At 43.5% G+C, this 16,978-nt stretch overlaps 1 protein-coding gene across 1 annotated transcript in view; it reads right to left on the minus strand.

Moving 5' to 3' along the window:
- Window positions 1-1,265: 1,265 nt before the first annotated feature.
- The window catches only part of LOC143287318 (G-protein coupled receptor dmsr-1-like), a 105,592-nt gene continuing 89,879 nt past the window's right edge, over window positions 1,266-16,978 (minus strand). Inside the window, exons 2-3 of the mRNA XM_076595272.1 lie at window positions 5,725-6,700; window positions 1,266-2,194 (exon numbers count right to left, since the gene is read on the minus strand). Coding sequence (XP_076451387.1) covers window positions 1,736-2,194; window positions 5,725-6,453 — 1,188 coding nt within the window. The 5' untranslated portion in view covers window positions 6,454-6,700 and the 3' untranslated portion in view covers window positions 1,266-1,735. The remainder of the gene's footprint in view (window positions 2,195-5,724; window positions 6,701-16,978) is intronic.

Consider the following 16,978-nt stretch of genomic DNA (forward strand, 5'->3'; position numbering starts at 1 on the left):
TCTTCTTTCTTTTTTTTCTTTTTTTGAGGGGGGTGGGGGTGGGGGTGGGGGGGCTGTGGGAGGGTATTTGTTTTTTGGCTGAATTGTTTTAATAAGAAAAAAAAGAATAAACACCCCACTCATAATACGGAAATGGAGTCTCGCAGCGCTGATGATTATTTTAATCATCACTGAAGCGAAAAAGATGTGTGGGCTGACAGACTATCTCTCTCTCTCTCTCTCTCTCTCTCTCTCTCTCTCTCTCTCTCTCTCTCTCTCTCGCTATATATATATATATATATAGATAGATTTATTTATATATATATATATATATATATATATATATAGCGAGAGAGAGAGAGAGAGAGAGAGAGAGAGAGAGAGAGAGAGAGAGAGAGAGCACATATTTAATAGGTTTTCCAGTTACGTCCTCTGTAAGCACAAGTTGAGTGACGCTATACAGTGTGTGTGTGTGTGTCATCCCTAAGCCACTCGCCAGAAAAAAAAAACCCATGCAGTTCAGCAAAGAAACGAAACGTCTGCACAGTGTTTTGAAGGACCATGAACTGATTCTGGAACGGTCCGACAGACTTCAGACAAGTGAGGGTCATTGACACACGGCCCGTTTCACTTCAGCATGAACAGGGCTGATCGGCAAACAAAAAAACAAAAACAAAAAAAAAAGTTCAGCAGCTCGCCTCTTTTATACATATAATTTGTCCGCATATGAATGCAGATTATTACAAGTTATTGAACAGGAGCGAGTGATTTCCCATTGTCGACATGATCAGTGGCAATAACAGACGACAGGCAGGCTCAGTCGCAGGCTGATTTGTTTTTTTCTTCCCGCGTTTTTCGGTTATAATTTCCGAAAGGGCTCTTGTCTGTGTATGCGGCCATTTTGAATCCTCTGCCGTGTAGGTGATGTCCACCGTTTGACAGGAGCGAAGGGAATCGGGACATACTGGGCATTTATTTATTTATTTATTTATGTATTTATTTATTTATTTATTTATTTATTTGTTTGTTTGTTTGTTTGTTTACTATTCATATATTTATTCATATATTTATTTATTTATTTATTTATTTATTTATTTATTTATTTATTTATTTATTTATTTATTTATTTGTTTGTTTGTTTACTATTCATATGTTTATTTATTTATTTATTTATTTATTTATTCATTCATTCATTTATTCATTTATTTATTTATTTATTTATTTATTTATTCATCTACCTATCTATTTATTTATTCCTTTATGTATTCATTCCTTTCATCATTACTACCATTATCACGTTAACCAACTTGATGAACGTCAACAGACTTTCAAAAGGACTGATGCAGACAGCGACGAACACACCTATGGCAAACGTCTGTGATGAGAATGACCTCTTCGTCAACACAGAAAGCTTAGGACCCCGACCACAGACACACAACAGAAAAAAGCTGCTTTTTCGATACAGCGAATCCATAGTTTGCGTCAGTAGAAACGGACGGCGGATGAAGATCTCAACAGAACGACAACACTCGTGTGGATCCCCGTTGATTCTGTTCTGCCACAACCCTCTTTTACACTCCACCATCCTTATTTCCTCCTTGTCTCACACCTCCAACCCCCCCTTTTTACACTCCACCCTTCTTATTTCTTCCTATCTCATACCTACCGGATTCAACCGCAGCAGACGTCGTCGAAACACTCTATAACCGGCTTTTTTTTCTCTCCTTTTTTCGTTTTTTTTTTCTTTTCCCCGATCCTATAGATCGGAATCTTTGGTGGGCTGAGTGGACATCATGATGGTGGTCCTCCGGGAGCCGTCACTGATGATCTCCCTCAGGAAGAGCTTGAAGAAGGTGTCCCGGAACTGCTTACTCATGGTGCAGTAGAGCACGAAGTTGATCCCGTTGTTGAAGAGCGCCAGGGTGTCCATGACGTCGCCCAGGGGCCAGTAGATGTTGTGGAAGAAGCCCTCCACCACGCCCCCCAGCAGCTGCAGGATGCCCTGAGGCGTCTCCGTCACCACGAACAGCACCACCACCACCACCAGCATGCGCGTGGTCCGGTTGGTCTTCCGGTGTCGCTTGGTCTCATCGTCGCCTTTACCGTTGCGGTTGAGCAGCTTCTTTCGCCTCTTCTCCGCGTCCTTCATCTGCTTGATCAGCAGGATGGACAGCACGGACAGCAGGAAGCAGGGCAGCAGCTTGATCAGCACCGCCTGCAAGGGACACGTCACATCAATTCAAATCAAATCAATTAATGTTGCTTGATCAGCACCGCCTGCAAGGGACACGTCAGATCAATTCAAATCAAATCAGTTCATGTTGCTTGATCAGCACCGCCTGCAAGGGACACGTCACATCAATTCAAATCAAATCAATTCATGTTGCTTGATCAGCACCGCCTGCAAGGGACACGTCACATCATTTCAAATCAAATCAATTCATGTTGCTTGATCAGCACCGCCTGCAAGGACACGTCACATCAATTCAAATCAAATCAATTCATGTTGCTTGATCAGCACCGCCTGCAAGGGACACGTCACATCAGTTCAAATCAATTCATGTTGCTTGATCAGCACAACCTTCAAGGGACACATCACATCAGATCAAATCAATTCATGTTGCTTGATCAACACCGCCTGCAAGGGACACGTCACATCAATTCAAATCAAATCAATACATGTTGTTTGATGAGCCACTGGGCGCTCATCATTTGTTTCCTGTGTAATTCAATCAGATTCCAGGCACGTACACATACACACTCAAGACAGACATGTAGCATTTTACGTGTACGACTGGTTATGTTTATTTACCCCACCATGTAGGCAGCCATACTCCGTTTTCAGGGATGTGCATGCTGGGTATGTTCTTGTTTCCACAAACCACCGAACGTGGACATAGACTACAGGATCTTTAACGTGCGTATTTGATCTTCTGCATGCATATACACAAGAAGGGGGTTCAGGCACTAGCAGGTCTGCACATATGTTGACCTGGAAGATGGGGAAAATCTCCATCCTTTACCCACCGGGCGCCGTTACTGAGATTCGAACTTGGGACCCTCGTATTGAAAGTCCAATGGTTTAACCACTCGGCTATTGCGCCCGTCAGTTCCACTCCGTACCGCACAACGGAAAGACAGCAACACAAGAAACATGAATCTCCACCCTTTACCGACCAGGCGCCGTCTCTGAGATCACATCAATTCAAATCAATTCACGTTTCTTGATCAGTGCCTCCTGTAAGGGACATACCACATCGAATTAAATCGTTAGTATTGTTATTATTGATTTTACAGTGATTGATTGATTTAACGTCATTGTTTACTTATCGAAATCTTCCCTCCATTTTATATTAAATAAAAGACAAGAAAAGCAAACAATACGTTGAGGAGTTTCCAAATGATACCTGTAACTGGGAATGTTTAACTCACTCAGTACGGCCAGTCCTCTCTTCTCCTCTACACAGACCCCTCGGATGTCCAGTGGGTGTCTGAATGACCCTACCTTTAGCTTCCGTCGTCAGAATTGTGGTATTCTTTGTCAACATTCACGTCTTCAGTATAAGAGCCTTCCGCTTGCAATGTTTTGATGATGGTAATTGGGGTGAAACGCTGTTAACGTCGTCTCTTTCGCCGTTCGTATGAAAAGAGTTAAAGCAAATTGAAAATTCTGAAAACTGGAACGAAACACAATAGAGGAGTAAGTATCTGCAGGACACTGACGGAGGTTCTATCACGAAATCAGATGACAATAAAGGACTATCACAAACACACACAAAAGTTGGGTAGCCTGTGATTTTTTTTTTTTCGGGGGGGGGGGGGGGGGGGGGGGGGGGGGGGTTGTTTGTTTGCATTTCCCTCCATAGAATGAAGTGTTTCAGTTCTGTTCTCGACACCAAGATAAATAATATTTAAAAAAAAAAAAAAGCATCCTCTATTACTTTGCACTACTCGCTGGGAAAGATCGGTGTAGAGTACAGTTCAAAGAAGAAAGATAACATCAAGGAAATTTATCCAACGATGAGAAAGTTTGTTCTTTTTTTTTTTTTTTTTTTTTAATTTCACCCTAATGGACGATCTTTTGAAACCAGCCATTTGAACCTCTTCCCCTTTTTTTCTTTCTTTCTCTCTGTACACAGTCTCTCCCCTTAACCTTAGAGCATCTCTATTCTTGCTATGCATTGTTATTCCTCTGTTTGCTCTACCATCGGTCTTTGGTGGCTGTGTTGAACTTTCCCCCATCTTTCAACCCCAGGATCCTGGCTTCAAGAGCGTCTGTGTTTGGTAGTGGGTATTGATTGTGAAGTATTTGCTGGAGTTTGATGCCCCTGGTGTGTTTGGAGAGACGGGGTGGGACGTTGGTTGGGAGGGGAGAGGGAGGGAGGGAGGGAGAGAGAGAGAGGGGGAGGGGAGAGAGAGAGAGATGGGGGGAGAGAAGGAGGGAGAGAGAGGGGGGAGAGAGAGATGGGGGGAGAGAAGGAGGGAGAGAGAGGGAGAGAGAGAGGAAGAGAGGGAGGGAGGGAGATAGAGGGAGGGAGAGAAAGGGAGGGGAGACAGAGAGAGAAGGAGAGAGAGAGAGAGAGAGAGAGAGAGAAGGAGGGAGAGAGATGGGGAGGGAGAGACAGAGACAGAGAGACAGACAAACACGGAGACAGAGGCAGACACACACACACACAGACAGAGTTAGACAGAGGGAAACAGACAGATAGGGACACAGAGACATAGAGAGTCAGGGACAGAGAGACAAAGACAGACAGAGACAGAAAGAGACAGAGACAGAGAGGTAGACAGAGATAGACAGAGAGACAAGGAGAGAGAGAGAGAGAGAGAGAGAGAGAGAGAGAGAGAGAGAGAGTAGCTGGTGGGTAGGAGGTAGTGGTGGCTGTTTTTATAAAGTTTTTTGAACTCTTGTATTTACAGAATTCGGAGCGGAGGAGAAGACGGGGAGAAACGCTGTCGGGCAATGGAGAGAGAGAGAGAGAGAGAGAGAGAGAGAGAGAGAGAGAGAGAGAGAGAGAGAGAGAGAGAGAGAGAGAGGGGGGGGGGGGGGGAGGGTTGGGGGGGGGGGGGGGTGTGGTCGAAAGCGAACGAGGAAGAGATACTGCACAGGGGATTGTTTTGATAAAGTTTGTGGAGACCGATTACCACGGTACCCACAGAGACACAGTCTGTAACATCGCTGAGTTTCAGTTTCAGTTTCAGTTTCAATTTCTCAAGGAGGCGTCACTCTGTTCGGACAAATCCAAATACTCTGCACCACATCTGCTAGGCAAATGGCTGACTAGCAGCGTAATCCAATGCGCTTAGTCAGGCCTTGTGTGTATGTATATAATAATCAACACCATCATCAGCACCATCATCATCATCACCACCATCATCATCATCGTCGTCATCATCATCATCATCATCATCATCATCATCATCATCATCATCATCACCATCATTATCATCACCACCATCATCATCATCATCGTCAACATTATCACCACCACCACCACCACCACCACCATCATCATCATCATCATCATCATCACCATCATTATCACCACCACCACCACCACCACCACCATCATCATCATCATCATCATCACCACTACCACCACCACCACCACCACCATCATCATCATCATCATCATCATCACCACCATCACCACCACCACCACCACCACCATCATCATCATCATCATCACCACCACCACCACCACCACCATCATCATCATCGTCGTTGTTATCATCACACCCTACCTGAACCCAGAGGTTGAAGCTCTTCAGGAAGCGGTAGCCGGCCGTGTCCTCCCTGGTGGTGATGAACCAGCCCGTGTCGTTGCCCATGGGCACGTCCAGGAAGACGTAGCTGACGGAGTTAGGGATGCAGACGATGGTGACGACCAGGCAGACGATGACGATGGTCAGCTTGGCCCTGGGGATGCTGCATAGCTTGGCTCCGCGCCGCGGGTAGCGGATGAAGATATAGCGGAAGACGGCCAGGGACACGGTCAGCCAGATGGAGATGGAGTGCACGATCACGCTGAAGATGGCGAAGAACATCTCGTACTGCGCGTTCCCGTACGGTGGAGACGCGTCCTTGTACACGTGGTACGTCAGTATGGCGTAGGGGAAATACGCCGCCATTGTCAACCCGTCAGATATGGCCAGGCCGGCGAGAAGGATGTTGGTAGGGGAGATCATGTTCTTCCTCGTGAGGACGACGATGTTGAGGCAGTTGGCGATGATGCCCAGCACGCAGATGATGGGCGCCGCCACGCCGTGGATGGGGCGGTAGAAGTGCTGGAACCTCTGCAGGTCCGTGGGCGTGGCCGTGACGTTGCCCATAGCGGCGCTGGTGGTGGTGTCGTTCCGAGGGTCCAAGGTGGAGGAGATGTAAGGGGAGGTGGACGTCAGCCAGTCAGCAGGGTCCGAACTGTTGGGCAGCGTCAGTCCGCCTGGGTAGGCCGTCACGTTTTCCGTCTCCATCTTGAATTCGTGCGGCGAAGGCGATTGGCGAGTGTACGGTCTTCTTCAGTCCTCTCCGAGAGACGTTGGTGTGGAGGCCGATTTCGTTTGTGTTTGGTGTCAGTGGGTGTGGTGGTGAGTGGGTTGGTGTGTGTGTGTCCGAATGTCCGGCTGTCAGTAGCGAGGGCAAGTAGGGGTGGTGATACACACTGCTGAAGGTTCTGGTCGTCGTCCCGTGCTTACTGCAGTCTCTGCATCTGCTGGATTCCTGGGAAAAAAAAACACAAAAAAACAGAGAGATTAAAGAGAGGGTATCGAGTGAAAGGAATCGGAGGTCTCTACGACATGCACAAAACTTCACGTGACCGTTCACGGCACAAGAATACAGCGCACTGACGCCGAATTATCCTTTCATCTCACCCACCTCTCGTGTGTTTCGGTGTGAATAATACACCCAGAATGATTACGTTCAGTAACGCTGATTGTTTAAGTCATTTAAAGGATAACACATAAATGGCCCTGTAGCCTTTTAGGGCCATCGAGGTAGTTACTTCATACCCAGTGTATCCTCTGCTCGGGTTAGGAAGGCTGGCATCTATCCTCCCTTCAGCCGTTATAACCTTCCCCAGCCCAAATCAGGTACCCGTTCACAACTGGCTGAAGTGAGGAAAACTGGATTAAAGTGCCCTTCCACAGGACAAAACGCCATGCTGAAACGGGGTCTCAAACCCCAGTCATCTGAAAACACTGGGTCAGAAATCCAAGGCGCAGTTGATCCTGCCCCCACGACCCCATCTCACCGCCCTCCCCTCTCCTCCCCGACATGAATACGACTGATGATAATTGTTACCAGTATAATGCTGCCGTTACTTCTGTTGCTTTATCACTTGTGATGACTTCCACCATTGCCACAACAACAGCTCTTCTGTTCTGGTGATTTCACTACGACTACAACATACGACAAAAACAACAACAATGACAACAGCTCCTCCTCCTCCTCCTCCTCCTCCTCCTCCTACTACTACTACTACTACTACTACTACTACATCATTTGCAACTACTGCTGCTACTATTACTGCTGCTGCTACTACTACTACTACTACTACTACTATGGCTACTGCTACTGCTATCACTGCTGTTGCTGCTACTGCTGCTACTGCTGCTGGTAATGGTGATGATGCCATTACTAAATATGAAAAAAAAAAAACAGGAAATGTTGCTCGTTTCACATTACAAAAGACAGCACACTGTGTTGCCGATCTGTATCCAGTGAAGCCATGAAGGAGCAGATGGAGAAAGAGGATACACAATTATAACTACAACATCAGCTTCCATTTTGTCATCAATCTCTTCCAGTCCACGGAGCGGCCAGAGGCAGAGGTGTGTGTGTGTGTGTGTGTGTGTGTGTGTGTGTGTGTGTGTGTGTGTGTGTGTGTGTGTGCGTGTGTGGGCGTGTGTGTGGGCGTACGTGCGTTCGTGCCCGTGTGTGTGTGTGTGTGTGTGTGTGTGTGTGTGTCTGTGTGTCTGTCTGTGTCTGTGTGTCTGTGTTTCTGTGCGTGCGTGCTCCTGTACGTGTATTTGTGTACGAAAATTAAGTCTGGGTGTGTTAATTCTGTGTGTGTGTGTGTGTGTGTGTGTGTGTGTGTGTGTGTGTGTGTGTGTGTGTGTGTGTGTGTGTGTGTGTGTGTGTGTGTGTGTGTGTGTGAGTGTGAGTGTGCACGCGCACGCGCGTTTCTTTTACTACAAAACTACTTTTTCGCCTGACATCGAATGAGCTTCATTGATTTCTTTGAATGCTTTTGTCGACCTCAAAATCGAACCCATTTTTTCCCCAAAGAAATATTTTAGTTCCCCAATGTTCAAACTTTTCTTTTCTCCCCCTTGAAATGCATCACAGCCATAGTCACCAGACTTTTACCTTAAAGGCATATTCGTCGTGGGGGCCTCTGCCAATAGACAGCAGATTCACATCGTCAGCCGCTATTCACTGCAGCAGGAAACGCGAGGTCAAATGACATACTAGGTATTCAGTCCCAAAGACTCTTAACTGTGGGGGGGAAAAAATGCTGTCTGGGAATACTAGCACGTACCGTAAAAATGCAGGATGTTCAGGATAATTCCAAGTTCAGGATCTCCCTCCCCCCACCCCACCCCCCCGCATCCCTCATCCCCCACCACCAACGCCCCCCCCATGTCCCAACGGCTCACAGCAGGGAGGAGGACCCAGACTTCTGGCGCTGGTGATTTAGCTGGGGATTCAAGTGATTTCGGTGAATTATACGGCAAATTCATGATGCCGTGCAAGGTAGTCCCCCCCCCCCCCCGCTGCCTGCAGTAGTACCACCATTACCGTTACAGGAAAAAATAAAATGTGGATGTTCTGGGGGAAGAGATGGTGGGAAGGGGGTGGATTGGGGTGGATGCACGTCAAGATTCCTTCCTTCAGAAAGACTTCGAGAAAATCGTCAGAGTCTAGGATTCTCTCTCTTCTGATCGAAGATGCTTATCTGATATGTGATTGCTTGGAGATGCGAAGGATTTGGGTGAGGATGTGGAAAGCACGTGCATGGATGCGGCGCGCTGCATTTGCGTTATGAAAAAGAGAAATCATTGAGATCAGTTAGGAGGGCATTCAATTTTTCTTTTCTTGTTTTAGACGAAAACAAAAAGAAAAGTAGGGACACTTTTTTTTCTAACTTTTACCTTTGAAGGAAAAGTTAAAAGCGTCATCTGTGAGTTCTAACGTATACGACAAAAGCATTCTCAGGTCGAACTGCTGAAATGAAATGAAATGATATAAAACTAACGTTGTCAGGTGTCACTACATGTTAAGTTTTAAATTCCTAAACCGATTCTGTACAAAAGCGAAAGGAATTCCACTGAGTACTTTGAGAAGTATTGTGGGAAAATAAAGGAAAATTCAAATCACAAGTGGAAGCACCTCTTGCTTTGTAACTTCCCCCAATGGCCAGCTATTGATAAATATGGTCCAGAGTTTATCTTAAATTTTGCCAAATATAACCAGTCCTGGACAAATGTGTTTGAAAGTTATAAGATTTTCTTTTATAAATGTGAACCAAAAAACTCAGCGGAACTGCTTGCAGAGCCATTGTGTTATAATAATCGTGTTCAAATTGGTAAAAGGTGTATTATATCCAGACTGCTCAGTAATCATGATGTGTATTGTCTTGCACAGTTTTTTGATGATGATGGTAAAGTTTTTTCATATGTACGCTTCAAAGAAAAATATGATTTGCACATTGATTTCCTTACTTATGCTGGATATAAATCAACAATAAACGAAATAGTTAAAAAGCATAATATTCATGTGGATAGCAACAGACACACAAATACTTCGCTCTGCTTCAAACACTTGTTTTCTGTTTCTAAAGGCTCAAGACCACATTATGATGTGTTGATTGAAAATGATATGAAACCAAAATGTTGTGAAAAATGGGACTTAAAGCTTTTGATGCATCATAACTGGAAATCTTGTTTTATGCATGCACACAAGATAGTTGATGTAAAGCTGAAATGGTTTCAGCTGAAAATAATACACCGATGTTTATGTACAAAATATGTTTTAAAAGAAATTGGTGTTACGGATAATAACAACTGTAGTTTTTGTAGAGAACACAAAGACAGTATTGATCATGCTTTTTGGAAATGTAATTATGTGCAAATGTTTTGGAACGCTTTAACGGACTTGATAAAAGAGAGATGTGTAAACGCAGGAAATTTAAAGTTAACAGAATCACTTGTGCTATTTGGACATGATGTGACAATAACAACTGATGCTGTTTTGTGTTTTATAATATTGTTTGCAAAGTATTACTTATATTTATGTAAAATTGAAGACAGCTTTCCACAAATATCAGTTTTTTTGAACAAATTAAAAACTCGATATAGAATTGAAGAATATAATGCATATATTAACTTTAACCATACCATTTTCTCTGCCAGATGGCTGCCTTACAAATTATTGATCACAAATGATTAGTAACCTGTTCATGATTAACGAAAAATAACCATCCATATTTATTTTCTTTTTATTGATATTCATAAGAAATGATTGAGGTGTTCACTTTCCGTAAACGTGTTCTAAGATACTTGACAGTTTGTATTCCTTGACAGCTTGTGTAAGATCTTAAGAAATGAATGATAATACTCCATGATGATAACCAACCAGTGTATAATCCAGCTGCTTGGCTGTTTCTATCAGAGTATTTATGGTGTTTGTTTGTTTGTTTTTTGTTCTTTGTTTGTTTTTGTTTTCTTCTTTATAAATGTCCATTAAGATGCTGTTGTTGTTGTAAAATGTCAACCTGCCAAAATGGAATTAAAAAAATGTTTAAAAAAAAAAAAATAATAAAGGTTTTGAACTTCATGTATGCGAGAAGACAGAAGAATCTCTGAAGCGTCTGGTGGCTTCATTGAGATGGACAGAGAAAAAGAGAGGGGTTTGGGGGCGGAGAGAGAGAGAGAGGAGGGGCAGAGACAGAAACAGACTGGGAAAGAGAGAGCGATGGAGAGAAACACAGAACGAGAGACAGAGGAACACGTAGAGAAAAAAAGCGGGAACAGAAATAGAGATAGAGAAAGAGAGACAGACAGACAGACAGACAGAGCGATGGATAGAGACACAGAAAGAGAGACAGAGAGGAACACGCAGAGAGAAAAAAAAACAGGAACAGAAATAGAGAGAGAGAGAGAGAGAGAGAGAGAGAGAGAGAGAGAGAGAGAGAGAGAGACAGACAGACAGACAGACAGACAGACAGACAGACAGACAGACAGACAGAGACAGAGAGACAGAGAGAGAGACAGAGACAGAGAGAGACAGAGACAGAGAGACAGACAAACAGACAGACAGACAGACAGAGAGTGACAGAGAGAGAGTGAGAGAGAGTGAGAAAATGTGAGAGAGAGAGAGAGAGAGAGAGAGAGAGAGAGAGAGAGAGAGAGAGAGAGAGACAGACAGACAGACAGAGACAGAGACAGAGAGACAGAGAGAGAGACAGAGACAGAGAGAGACAGAGACAGAGAGACAGACAAACAGACAGACAGACAGACAGAGAGTGACAGAGAGAGAGTGAGAGAGAGTGAGAAAATGTGAGAGAGAGAGAGAGAGAGAGAGAGAGAGAGAGAGAGAGAGAGAGAGAGAGAGAGAGAGAGAGAGAGAGAGAGAGAGAGATGGATGACTGTGAATGATCTGTCTCCCTATCTGATTGTCTGGCTGGCTTGGGGAGGTGGGTGGGGAGGGAAGGGAGGACGGGTAGGGGGTGGGGGGCAGCAGATATTTTACACTGAAAACTACGTCCACTTTCTGAGCGAGGAAATCCTCTTCTTCTACTTCGTCTTCTTTTCTGGTTGTTCTTCGTGTTCTTGTTGATCTTCTTCTTGGTGTTTTGTTCTTGTTCTTCTTGTTCTTTTTCCCGCTGTTGTTGTTGTTGTTGCTGTTGTTGTCGTCGTCGTTGTTGTAGTAGTAGTTGTTGTTGTTGTCGTTGTTGTTGTTGTTGTTGTTGTATGTGTGTGTGTGTGTGTGTGTGTGTGTGTGTGTGTGTGTGTGTGTGTGTGTGTGTGTGTGTGTGTGTGTGTGTGTGTGTGTGTGTGTGTGTGTGTGTGTGTGTTTGAGTGTGTGGACGTGCATGTGTACGTATGTCTTTGTACGCGTACGTATGTGTACGTATGTGATTGCTTGTGTGTGTGTGTGTGTGTGTGTGTGTGTGTGTGTGTGTGTGTGTGTGTGTGTGTGTGTGTGTGTGTGTGTGTGTGTGTGTGTGTGTGTGTGCATGCGCGCGTGCACATACCATTGGTCATTTCATTGCTTTGTTATTTCCATTAACTATTCTCATTCATCGTTCTTATCATCAATTCTTATCTTATATCATTTTATTTCTTTATTCTTATGTTTTGTATCGTCAAATGGACAAAATTGAAAAAAAAAGCCTTTACTGCACCTAATTCTTTACCCTGATAAAGATTCAATCAGTCAATCTTCTTCTTCTTACCAGACTGGTATAAGGAAACGTACTACATCCAGATGCAAGAGATCAAATGAATGACCACCTTCTTATTCTTCATTATATTCTTCTTCTTTGTTATTTTTGTTCTCTTCTTGCTCTTTTTCTTATTCCTGTTCTTGTTTATCATCATCATCGTCATCGTCACCATGATGATGATGATGACCATCATCATCATCATCATCATCATCATCATCATCACCGTGATCATTATGATCATATGATCATGATCATGATCTTCTTCTTCTTCTCCTCCTCTTCCTTCTTCTTCTTCTTCTTCTTCTTCTTCTTCTTCTTCTTCTTCTTCTTCTTCTTCTTCTTCTTCTTCTTTCCATCCTTTGTTCTCACACCTCATCCCTACCCCACCCCCACCCACCGACAACCTCCACACATGTCCTTTTCTCTTTCCTCTTCTTTTCTGTTTTTTTTTCCTTTGAAAAAAAAACCCAAACTTGTAGCTTTCTCTTGATTCCTGTCTCTACCTGGCCTTAATTTAGACGTTTATCGTTATGTAGCCAAGTGCTCAGCTGACTACAGATGACCATGGCTCAACTCACAGCACAAGCTGAAAGCTGAGCTATAGCAGACACCTTTTTTTGCAACCAACCTCTGGTCTCCAATGGCTCGCACAGGTTGTGAGATGCCATTCCTGGTTTGAATGCAAAGTCCATTCTAAACCTATTCTCTGAACATCTCTTAAATCAAGTCTCTGTATCGTTCACTGCAATATTATATTTGTTGTGCTTACACACACACACACTTAAATCAGTTAGAAGCATATTTGATTCTAGTTTAATCGTTCATCAGTGTAAAGATTTTGACTGACACTAAGCTTACATTATTTTGTCTTTTCGTCACACATAATGATACAGTCACAATTCTGTGTGTGAATGCTGTTGGAAACTAAAACCACACCATTATAGTGTTTGGGTGAGAATATATCAGGCATTTGGAAGATTACAAAGCTGATCTTCATTGTCAACACTTAATGACATTCCCTCCACAACTAGAGTTGCTCGACGCCATTGGGTGAGCTGAAACTTGCGTTTCTGCTACACTGTATTTAATTATATAATTATCTGTTTTGTCGGATCAATAAACTGCAAGTATTATATACTGGCAGAATCATCACAACTCCATTTTTAAATCTATTCCATTTGTGTTTGCCTACATTAAACTGATTTAACGCAGTTTGTAATTTTCAGCGACAAGCTCACTAAAACTGACCCTTTTCAGGTGACTTAATTTAAGGTTATAAATTCATCATAAATAATCAACACTTCATTTTATGCTCATCAGAAAGTAGGTGTTGAGCTCTTTCTTTAGCGATCTATCCAACATAAATTGATTCAGTGATCATTGTGAAATCTATCACTGAACACCTTGTAACAAACACAATTCTAATCAGATTTAGCCTGATTGGGGACGTTTTGTTTCACGGGCCACGCGAGAGTCATTGCTGTTCGCTAACTTCCATAAATAGCCACAACAGGTTTACTTAAATCTATACTGTCAGTGTACTTTCACTAAATCAGCTTAGCTTAAACCATTTTATTTACACTATTCAAAGGTATTATAAATGCCATTTGATGACATATTATGCATTACCTTATCTTATGTTGTTGCTTATCCCGAACCAATTGGTAGTCTTTCTATGTAATATGTATACATCTGCTTTACTAGCCACTTACATTCCTGACATGTTGTACTTAATGACATTTGTTTGTTGTGTCATATTCAGTGCATTGTCTTCTCATCTTCTCTATTCTCTTCTTCTTATAACTACTGTAAATAAAACAATAGAAAAACCCTTTTGTGACTGGCCTGCTATATGTCCCTGGCATGCGTGTGGAACTTTTCTATCCTTTAATACAGTTAACCAATCAGTAATTCTTTTGTACCGTCCCCTGTATAATAATACCACTCGGGACCACGGCTTCAGTTATATATTTTGGCACTTTTATTTACATACCAGCAAGATCGCGCTGACGTGCGGTGGGTTTATGTGCACGTCACATATTGAACTCGTTTTTTTTTTTTTTTTTTTTTTATTTTTTTTTATTTTTTGTTTCTTTTTTACAGTCGTACCCCCCTCCCCTCCTTCCCACTCCTGCCCCCTCCTCTCCCTTCTTCCGTACGATGCAACTGTTGTTTTTTCATCATTCGGTTGCTTTGATATTTTGTTTCATTCATAGACCAGGATTTATCTATTTTACAGATGTCCCAGGTGCGCATTAAACAATAAAGTGCATCAGCAATTTTTTGTTGTTGTTTTGTATTATTGCTGCTTTTTGGTGGTGGTGGTGGTGGTGGTGGTGGTGGTCTTATCCACACTGTAGAATAAACGACATTTTACATTCCAGCGCCGACTGTCCTAAAGCCCTCTTGGCTGAGAGAGTGGGGGTATAATTTGGGCTAGACGCTTTCCACTGTAATCGAATTCTAGCACAGGTAGTCGCCATGACATTCATTTTGCATCATCTGCTGCTTTGAAGGTCACGGTCGGACATGTATGACCGTCAGACAAGATTATATGTAGTTATTCATTTCAATGTTTTGTATTTAGGTGGTGGCAAAAGGCAACATCAAATGCCTGTTTTTATCGTTCAGTTTTCATTGTGCAATTCTATAAATGATTTACTAATTGACTGCTTAAAGCATATCTGTTGATACAAGCGGAAAATAATCACATGGAGATCGTGCACGTTTTGTTTTCGTCTGACCGGAACCATTTTGTTCAAATTCATTTATCCTGTTTGTATCTGTTTTGTTTCATTTTGTTCCATACCTGGCCGTCACGACCTTTTTGTTGAATATTCTCCATGAATACGGAATTTCGGTTTTATCATTTTTTTTTAATCGCAAACATAGCAAGACGAGTCAGTCTCCCCCATTTGGTTTTTGCCTCTGTGTTCCCGTCTGTCTGTTGGTATGCCTTTGGCACTGTTTCGCTTAGTTTGTATACAGTACACTGCACTACAATACAATACAATACGATACATTGTACTACAGTTCAGTACACTACACTACACTACAATACAGTACGACGTAATACAAAACAGTGCAGTACAGTACAATGCAATACACGAATAATAATAGTAGCAGTAGTAGTGGTAGTAGTAGTAGTAGTAATGAATATCTGGACGCCCCCGGAGAGCCCAGAGCGTTTACAAATACAATTACACATACATACATTGATGCAGATACACTTCATAACGCTCATTTGCTTATACGCATCACAAAGTAAACAGGTCACACACACACACACACACACACACACACACACACACACACCAGGCATTCATACCGATACAGCCCCCTTCCTCTCACCACCCACAAACAATCGCAGACAGACACATGGGGCGGGAAAACTAATCACAACAACTGTGGAAAAGGTGAGTTTTGAGAGCTGATTTGAATGAGGACAAAGACTGGGCGTGTCGGACAGAACAAGGGAGTTTGTTCCAGATGACAGGTTCAATGAAAGAGTAAGCACGTTCCCCATGGAGTTTCTTTCGCCTGTTTATCACCCTTAATCAGAATCGTGTATCCCCTTGGCGACATACTGCCGACACGAGCAACTCTTGTCAGCTGCAAGGAACAGTTACTGTACAGCTGCTGACGTTGTGTGACGTAATCACATCACGTCATCATGGGATCACAGCTGATTAGTTTAAGTGCTCGGCAAAGTGCGCGGCTTCCTTAGCTGGGAGGACCCTGCCATTGTTAAGACCTCAGCCACATGCTCGTGTGCACGCGCGTGCGTGCGTGCGAGAGAGAGAGAGAGAGAGAGAGAGAGAGAGAGAGAGAGAGGCAGGCACAGATAGAGAGATAGAGAGATAGACATACAAACAAACAGACACATAGACACAGACACACATGCATGATGCCTGCTACGCACATGCACACCCGCACACGCACACACACACACACACACACACACACACACACACACACACACACACACACACACACGAGAGAGAGAGAGAGAGAGAGAGAGAGAGAGAGAGAGAGAGACAGACAGACAGACAGACAGACAGACAGACAGACAGACAGACAGACAGACAGACAAACAGATAGTGAGACAGAAAGAGACAGACAGACAGACAGACAGGCAGAGAGAGAGAGAGAGAGAGAGAGAGAGAGAGAGAGAGAGAGAGAGAGAGAGAGAGAGAGAGAGAGAGAGAGAGAGAGAGATGGACCGACACACAGACACACAGATACACACAGACACACAGACTGACACGCAGGCACTCATGCATCATGGCTACCACACACACACACACACACACACACACACACACACACACACACACACACACATGCACGCGCGCACACGCGCACGCATACACACATACGCACGCACACACATGCACGCACGCACGCATACACACTCACACACACACACACACACACACACACACACACACACACACACACACACACACACACACACACACACACACACACACACACACACACACAGTGAACGGATGTTAAAGAAAGAACGCACACACAAACGTAAG

The sequence above is a fragment of the Babylonia areolata genome, chromosome 11 (genome assembly GCF_041734735.1).
Source record: "Babylonia areolata isolate BAREFJ2019XMU chromosome 11, ASM4173473v1, whole genome shotgun sequence".
Lineage (NCBI taxonomy): Eukaryota > Metazoa > Mollusca > Gastropoda > Neogastropoda > Buccinidae > Babylonia > Babylonia areolata.